This window comes from Acomys minous (genome assembly GCF_964271855.1).
Source record: "Acomys minous genome assembly, chromosome: 13".
NCBI lineage: Eukaryota > Metazoa > Chordata > Mammalia > Rodentia > Muridae > Acomys > Acomys minous.
The window spans coordinates 72095077-72103750 of NC_140495.1; the positions used below are offsets into that span (position 1 = coordinate 72095077).

Genomic DNA, 8674 nt, shown 5'->3' on the forward strand with positions numbered 1-8674 from the left:
GTTCATATTCACTATCATGAGAGGCTCACAGTATAACAGACATGGAAACTGACATCAAATAAAGGAACAACAGATTCACTCACGTTCTAATACATAACTGAGAACTGAGACTGACTCCTAGAAATTACAACCAACAAAAGGAAGAATATCTAAAATGCATAGTTAAATTTAAGTGTATTAATTAGAAACTGATAGAGAAATTTTCTAATGAGGCTAAAAAGGGCTATCTCAATGCATCTAATAGGATATAGAATATGCTATCTAATAGCATATAAAAATCCATGTCAAAAGTGGGTTTCTTTAAAGAAATAAACAGGAAGCCTTCAACAGGAGGAGCCTTAGAAGTCTTTAGAATGCTGTGAGTAACACAAAGTTCTTTTTAATAATGGTGTTTACAGCCCACTAAGCAATAGGAAGATGGTCCTCCTGGTGGAAGGAATGCTTAGGTTTCCTAAGTTAGAACTCTAAATTTACATAGCTGCTTTGAGCTAATCATGATCAAGTCATAAACCACAGCATATATACTGAAAACAATCAGCTGGTGACATCTGGATTTTTAGTCTTTGTATCAAGTCTGCTATCCGGTGTAAATTCTGGTCATGTGATTAAGTATAGAGTGGCTGGCTGATTCTGAATATCTTAGCAAGTCTTATTTCTTAGGTTTATATGCAGTTCCTTTTCTGGTTGGCTGAGGCCATGACACCCTACCCATCTTTCTAAGTTTCTTGCAAGAGCTAACCATGCTTGGTACTACATCTCAGTCTGCTCTAAACGGCCCAGTCACCTGGCAAGAAGCAGCCTCTAAGGATCACCACCACTCAGACAGCTTTTAACCTTTTCTAAATTTACTCAGAACTATTTGTGTGGAAATACCCTCTGCAGTAATGCCATTCATTTAAAAAGGTGACTCACAGTGAAGCACAGCTGATGGGAATTGTTTAAAAGAGAACACATCAACAAAGAAAAGCATATATCTAGTAAAATTTGCTGGCATTCCTCATTTATCAAAGTAAATTCTGAACTTAGCATTTTAGCAGCCATTTGCACACTGCATGAATAACAGAAAATATAAAAATAGAGAATCAGACTCTCTTCTTTGGGGAGGGGAGAGAGGACAGGCTTTTGAGAGGAAAAGGAAGAGTAACTTGACAGACGCATGTTTCTGGAAAGCTTTGTTCTCCACCGATGATTCCAAATATAGACCAAACAGCAAAGTAAAATAGAAGCAAATACAGGAACTTACACCTTGGTGCAGCAACTCCTATGCTGGTAGCTTTAATTACGCTATTTATTTCTCCTATAAGTCTGGAAATGAAGGTTTCTAGTTACTCACAAGTTACACAAAAGGTTTTGTAACTATTCCAAGGTTACACAGAACGGAAATATTGAAAAAAGACAAAGAACTAAAATGTGTTCAGCCCCAGTGCCTGTATTTACACTTGCTAACCTCTAAAATCCACACAGCACTGTAAGACACAGTTAGTGATCATGAGGCCATGGATAACTGTGCCCACCCGAGGAAAAGTCAGAATGCAACACTACTGGGGAAAAATTACACTTACTAAATTAACCATATTCATTCTCCCATGTAACCAACAGTATTCCCTATGAAATTTTGAAAGTTCTCACACCCACACAAACAAAAGCATACTTTGAAGAGACTGTCTTTTCTGGTTTCTTTAAAGCTTGTGTTTAAACAGCTGACTACTAAAAAGGACTTGCATTATTATTAATATCAGAGCTGACACTCTTTTTAAAAAAATCAACAAAAGGAACACTGTTATTAGAAAACTCTATCGATGGCATAAAAAAGGGCAACAACTTAGAAACAAACAATACAGTAGGAAGCATGCGCTGTTCTGAAAGTTTTTCCAGGTTTCCTTCGGTACATGAGAATTGAGTGAACAAAAAACTTTCCATGTGACAATGAAAAAAACCCTACCTCCATTCTTATTTGGACAATAGGAATAATGGATTTATTAAAAGCAATTCATTGGAACTTTTAAAGGATATATTAATGTAAAAACAATGCTGCCAATGCCACAGGATAGAATGCCTCTGAACATGTCACTCTATTATAAACTTTTAAGACTTCAGAAGGGCCAAAGTTATAAAAGCCTATGGAACCAGTGATCCTCTAATGTATAGTTCAAGGATCTACTCAACAGTGATTGAAAAAAAATATGTATATACACATATATATTCTCAACAAAAAGAACCAGAACTTAAAAAAATATTGTAAGAAATACTGTTGTCGACATCCTATACTTCCTTGAAATTGTCATTCTACTAGCAACTTTGATATCAGACCCGGATTTAATTCAGACTTGAACCTATTTTCTCAAAAGGAATAATTTTAATATCCCTATCTGGAAAAATAATGCTTAAAAGGTAATATACACAAAAGCACTAAAAATGGTATTTGGTGCATGATGCTCAATAAATACCTGACAGTGTGATTTTTGTAAAAAAATTTTAAATAATATTCCATTCAGGAAAATAGCTATTCAAATTATACAGATCAAGTAAAATTAGTTACAATTACTTTTTCAAGTGTACAACCTGAAAAAAAATCTTCATTTATGACAGAGGACTTTAAATGGAGAATAATTAACTCAAAATTAAAATCCAATGAAGACCTTTGTCAAGGCGCAGGGGGTGGGGGGAGGGGGCAACGGACAACCAACTGAAGATTTCATTTAGAAACTCAAAAGAACTTTTTCTCCTGATTTAACTTCTAACACTTCCCTGGCTCACCCGTATGAGGGCTATCTCAAAACTCTTCTACAAGCATCATATTATTATATGGTGGCAAAGGAGTTACAAATTTTACATAAATGAGCTGGTGAAAGCCTGCATTCTAACCTTGTCCACCCGAATAGGGAACTACTTTTAAGTCATAAACTGAGTAAAGATGAGAACAGTCTGAAAATTTGGAGCTTTCAATTCCAAAGGACAAAAATGACAGCTGGGGCTTCACAGAGCTCCATAGCTTTACACTGTGATGGTGATAATCCTTGACTTTGTTACTTATACATGAAGGGGGAGCAACATTTATTTCAAAGGTATAACTTACTGGCAAATTCAACACATCAATGATAATGTGTGGCAGTCACCCCTGTTCTAAAAACAATTATGATGTACTTAGATTCTTTAGGACAACTTCAAGGATATTGAAAAAAGGAATACCAATTCTAGGTCAGCCTAAATTAACTGTTGGTAAAGGACATGTGAGTGAAACAACATAAATGTTCTAGATGCACATTAAGAACCAACTGTGCCGGGCTCGGTGGCACACACCTGTAATCCCAGCAGTCAGGGGCAGAGGCAGGTGGATAGCTATGGGTTTGAGGCCAGCCAGATCTACATAGCGAGTTCAGGACAGCCAAGGCTACATAGAGAAACCTTGTCTCAAACAAACAAACAAAAACAAAAAGAACAAAAAACCCCAAAAGAATCAATTGAATCTGGTCTAAATCAGGTTTCTAGATTCACAAAATATTTTAGAAACATTTTCTGTGCTATGATTGGAACAATACACTATAATTTTTTCTTGGTTGAGAGATAATTCACAAAGTTGGTTTCATAAAAACAAGAAGTATGTAAGAGGGTATCTGAGCAGGAGATCATCCTTTAATGGTGCAGGATACCTGGCACCTTTATATTTCTAAAGAGGTTAATTTTTATATCTAGCATGTACTTGATAACTAAACATGTAGGTACATGTTAGAAACTGCCAGTCCTTAAACTATGCAACCACTGTGGAGGTGCCTCACTAAACTCCTGCAAACATGCATGCCTAACAACACGTGCCTTGTAGTTTTCCTGAAAGCCTCTGGACCCAGCAGGACTGCTCTCTAGATCCCAACTCTGCACCTGGTTCCTATTCACGCCTCAGCCGTCTTCCCGACACTCAGAACAAGCTGGCCCTACTCACTTTAAATCTCTACGCTCTATCTCCACTCACTTACTTAAATAAATGCATGTACACATGACAAAGTTCGCTAAGTGGTTTTTTCCTCAATACCTCAATTCAAAGCAAAGGAAATCCTTGCCTTTCATATCTCCTAAACAATCCCTCACGACCCGTACATCTCAAGGGGCTATGGTTTACAGAAATTAAAGGGACCAACACAAAGACAACAGAAAGCTAGAGAGTCACCAGTTAGAACTCTTACCGTTCCTTTCAATATCAACTCCTGGCAACAAAGTGCTTGTCTGCTTTACATACTGATTGATCCAACGTCTGCTCATTGTGTCTGAACATTAACTAAGCTAAGCTGGACCATAGTCCACTAGTATTCTACTGGCTGTTGTAGAAATATGAAAAAAAAAAAAGCTATCAAACTCTTTAGCTTGATCTTTAAGGGATTTAAGTAGTCAACTTTATTGTTACTAGTCTATAATTAAACAAACAAAAATTATGTATTTACATGGTAATTTCTGTCTGTGGTGGCCGTAAGCATGTTTAGATGATGAGGAGTGACTACAGACAGATTGCTGGGCTGTCAGCATTATTACTAAATTTTACAGGTGGAGACACTGAGGTAGAAGTGAAGTGGCTTCTTTAAACTACCACTGAGTTATACTATGGGTTCAAATCTTTTGACATTTAGTCCTGGGCCTGCTGTATAATACAGAACCCTTATTTCAACTCAGAGAAAATAAAAGTAGCTCACTATAATACTAAAAATTTGTAGATGGTGACTTCCTAATGTGTAATCCCCTACAAATAAAAGGACCCACTTTTAAAGAAGAGCAAACACCTTTGAGAAACAGCAGTGATTTATTTGCATTTGAAAATGCATTTAAAATGTTAAATGTAGGAAGAATTACTCATATCATCCTTATGGATTGCTAGCTCCTCTAAGAGAAATGTGGCTTAATAACACCAAGTCCTTCTGCTTTTCACTTGTAAGTTACTTTGAACAAGAAACTATACCGTCTCCCCCCTGCCTTGGTATCTTTCTTCTTAAAACAGAAACAGAAAAATGTAATTCCTACCTGGCATAGATAACATAAGGAAGAACTTATTATTTGTAGGCTGCTTTGAGATTCCAGAATGAAATACATAATCCAGTTGGTCTTCAACCCTAGAATAAAGGCAAACTTTACTGAAAATAATTCTATCAGCAGATGCCTCCAGAATATGATACAGAAGTTTCATTTAAATTAGACCTGGGTAGAAATGAAGGGAAGAAAAGCTCCCAAATGTATTTTATTAAGTTCTTTTGCCCAATTCAAAAAACTAATACTTCTATTCTCCTTTGTTCCTCCTTGATGAGCACAGTTATCCTACTCTTGTTAGCAGAAACTGTATGCATTTATTAAAGAGAACAGATTCAAAATGATGCAACCAACCATAATCTTGAATGTAAAACACGAAATCAATACATTTTATATAAGTTTTGTTACATTTCAGATTTGTTCCTGGACAACTATTATTTACTGGAGCATCAATCGTTGGCAAATCTTGTCTTTATAAATGGTCAGTCTGTTTCTCACAACATGACTGATATATGTAATTCTTAAAGATTCAATAACGTGAACTGCTATTCTTTAGATAAGTAATTTCTGGTGAAGAAAGGCGAAGAAACTGATGGCTGTGGGAGCTATGCTAGGGATACTGGGCATATCCTTAATGTACGTAGAAAGCAGAAGAGAGTGTGTTACAATTCTTCAGGGACGTAATAAAAAGTAAAACAAATGGACTGAATGAAAAGGCTCCATCCATACACATAGGAAAAAGTTTTGTGGATAATAAAAAAGAAAAGAAAAACCAATATTAGAGAATATTAATCCGTTGAGTGTGTAGGTTAAGTGCCACCGGACAGAAGCAACGAAGCAGGGTACCAAGAGAGAGGTGAGAGAGTGAGGGCCTCCGAAGGCAAGGTGGAGCACAGGGATGCTCACGCGAAACAACAAAACAAGCCCCAAAAGCCAGAAACCCACCCTCCCACAAGTGAATAACTAACAATAGAGCTAGGATGAAGTAAGTGCCAAAAGGGGAAAATGGTATTAACACTGATAAAAAACTGGTTAGCGACGGCCAAGAGGTTTGCGACTGGAGATGCACAGTCGAGGGAAGCAAACAGCGCGGAGCAGGACCAACGTCGAGGGTCCACCGGGGCCAGAGCGGACGCGGGCGTGGGTGAAAGCGAATGAGGGTCGAGGGGCCGGGCGGCGGGGATGGAGCGGGACGAAGGGCCGGCCGGACACCGGGCGCGATGTGCGGGAAGGGCCGGTTGGGAGCACCCGCCTGCGCGCCGCGCCCCTCGCGTCCCCGCCGACCTTCAGCGGGGCCCAGGACCCGGCTCCGACCGCCGGCCAAGCCGGCTGAGGCCAGGGCGTGAGAGCCGGACGAGGCGAGGAGGCCGCTTCCTGTCCGGCCCCGGGGAAGAGGGACCCGGCGCGGGTCGCGCGCGGGCTGTGAGGGGCTCACCTCTCGACCCGCGCGGCCTCCGCTCGCGCCCGTGCGGTGGAGGAGGAGCTCTGCGTCCAGCTGGAAGGCGTCCTTACCCAGGTCAGCACCATCCCGCCCCGGGCCCACTCACAGCGCCATCGCAGCAAACGCAACCACCGCAAGCCGGGAGTCGGTTCGTCACCGGCGCTCGGCTCCCGGCCCTGCGCCGCCGGCGAGCATGCGCAGTCGCCTCGGTCCGGAGGGAGCACGGCTGGCGAGCGGTACCTGCGTTCAACAGGTCCCGGCTCGCGGCCCCGCCCCTGCCGCTCTCCCCTCCCCTCCCCCTCCAGCAACGTCCCGCCCTCTCCGAGACAGGCCCCGCCCTCTTCGGGCTCCGCGCCCCGCCCCCCTGGAGTGGCAGCAGCTGTGCCCGCGCCGGCGCCAACCGAGATTTCAAGATTTGTTCTCCCTTCCCGGCTCGCGCTCCCGAGATCCCGCGAGAACCGGAGGCTTGCGTCAGTAGAAAGCGCGAGCCCGGGCCGTTTGGGAGGTTGAGGGATAATTTGGACCTGTGGTCAAGAGTTAAAGGAGGCCAGAAGAGGCCGGAAAGGGCAGTTGAAGGCTGTAGAACTGTCTCTTGAAGTCATCCTTTCTCCTTCCCTTCTCTCTCCTTGCAGCCATGGCTGCAGTTGGCCCCTGCGCCTCTGTTAGGCCAATGGGCAAGGAAGCTGCTGAGGGTCGGTGCTGCTCCCCAGCAGTCGCCCTTCAGGGTCCTTTTCATGGTGTGGCTATGCGTGCATGCTGATCCATTAGCTTCTTGATCGATGACATCTAAATAGAAGCCCGTGTAAAACAGCCCTTCATTGCTCACCTTCTTTCTCCTGTTTTCCCGATGTCCCAACAGAACGTTTTATAGCTGGTAAAGCCTCTGTGTGTGACTAAAGCAAAGTTGATGAGAATTACATCAACAACCGTAAATTTCCCGCTGAACTATAACACACAGTTTGTGAAGAAGGAAAAAAAACCTGGGGAGACAGAGTGGCGACGGTTGTATATAATGTGAGTGGATGTGATGCCACTGATCTCTGCGGTTAAAATGATAAATACTGTATATATTTTACTACAATAAAGACGAACGAGACCAGGGCTGGAGAGATGGCTCAGTGGTTAAGAGCACTGGCTCTTGAACCAGAGGATGCCGGTTCAATTGTCAGCACCCACATGGCAGCTTACAAGTTTCTGTAACTCCAGTTCCAGGGAATCTGATACCCTCACACAGACATATGTGCAGGCAAAACACCATTGCACTAAAAGAAAAAAAAAAAAAAAGAATGAAACCTTCCTATTCACTTGGCAGTGGTTATGTTGCTTTGTACCTTAGGTCCTTTAAAAACAAGTGTTAAATATGGTTTCACCATTGGCTTTTCTGCCCCCCCCCCATTTTTAGACAAATTTTAAACAGGATTGAAAGGCCTCAGTTATCCTATGATAACCCATCTATTAACATATACATAAATGACTCCTGTGGTGTAGTCACTCTTTTGTTCTATAGACAGTCACAGATACTAAGATGGGTGCCCACAGTACACAACAGCACATTTTTTTTGGAAGCCATCTTTCTTTAACAGCAAATATGAGTCTGAGTAAAGCAAAGTTTAAGTGTAGCACTTCCTTTATTGGTATGGCAGCTACAAGTCCAAAGGGCAAATATATTACTTACTGGCTGTGGTCTTTCTAGGGAAAGCATGGAATAAGACAGTGGCTCTGCCAATCTGCCACTTAAAAAGAAACGGGTCAACTGTATTTCGAAGTTCTTTACTGTAATTGCTGCTCTAGACAGCCTGGGGCCAGCCTGGGCTACAGAGTGATGCCCTGTCTCAATAAATGTATGAATTCTTCCCTCCCTCCCTTCCTTCCTTCCTTCCTTCCTTCCTTCCTTCCTTCTTAAGCTGATAATGTTACTTGCACCTAGGTGTTGAGGAGACTTTACTGCTTGATCTTAGTGAATGTGTTAAAGGAGAAGATTTGAATCTATATAAAAATAAAGGCAGTTTTGTAATGCATATGCCAAAGTCTTTAATAATATATCACCAAGAAACTCCTGATGCCACATAGTTGGTTAAACTGCAAAGTAGCTTTTTGCTACAGTGTGAAAAGGTGCAAACAGTCACTTCTGGGTAGCAACTCAGATTATTTGGGTTTTCTGAGTGACAAAGCATTTGCTTGGATCAGAACCTGTCAGGTGGGACACATTCCTCCCACCACCGTACC

At 41.8% G+C, this 8674-nt stretch overlaps 1 protein-coding gene across 7 annotated transcripts in view; it reads right to left on the reverse strand.

Annotated features, from left to right (window-relative positions):
- The window catches only part of FAM135A (family with sequence similarity 135 member A), a 77844-nt gene extending 71126 nt beyond the window's left edge, over window positions 1-6718 (reverse strand). For 4 of the 7 annotated variants that reach the window (XM_084754280.1, XM_084754278.1, XM_084754279.1 and 1 more), the window contains exons 1-2: window positions 6292-6433; window positions 5005-5093 (exon numbers count right to left, since the gene is read on the reverse strand). Coding sequence is in view for 2 of the 7 variants with exons in the window: in XM_084754282.1 (XP_084610408.1) it covers window positions 6443-6534 (92 nt within the window). In the remaining 5 variants the exon portion in view is untranslated. The other 3 variants (XM_084754282.1, XM_084754281.1, XM_084754277.1) reach the window with 2 other exon arrangements.
- Between the last annotated feature and the right edge of the window lie 1956 nt (window positions 6719-8674).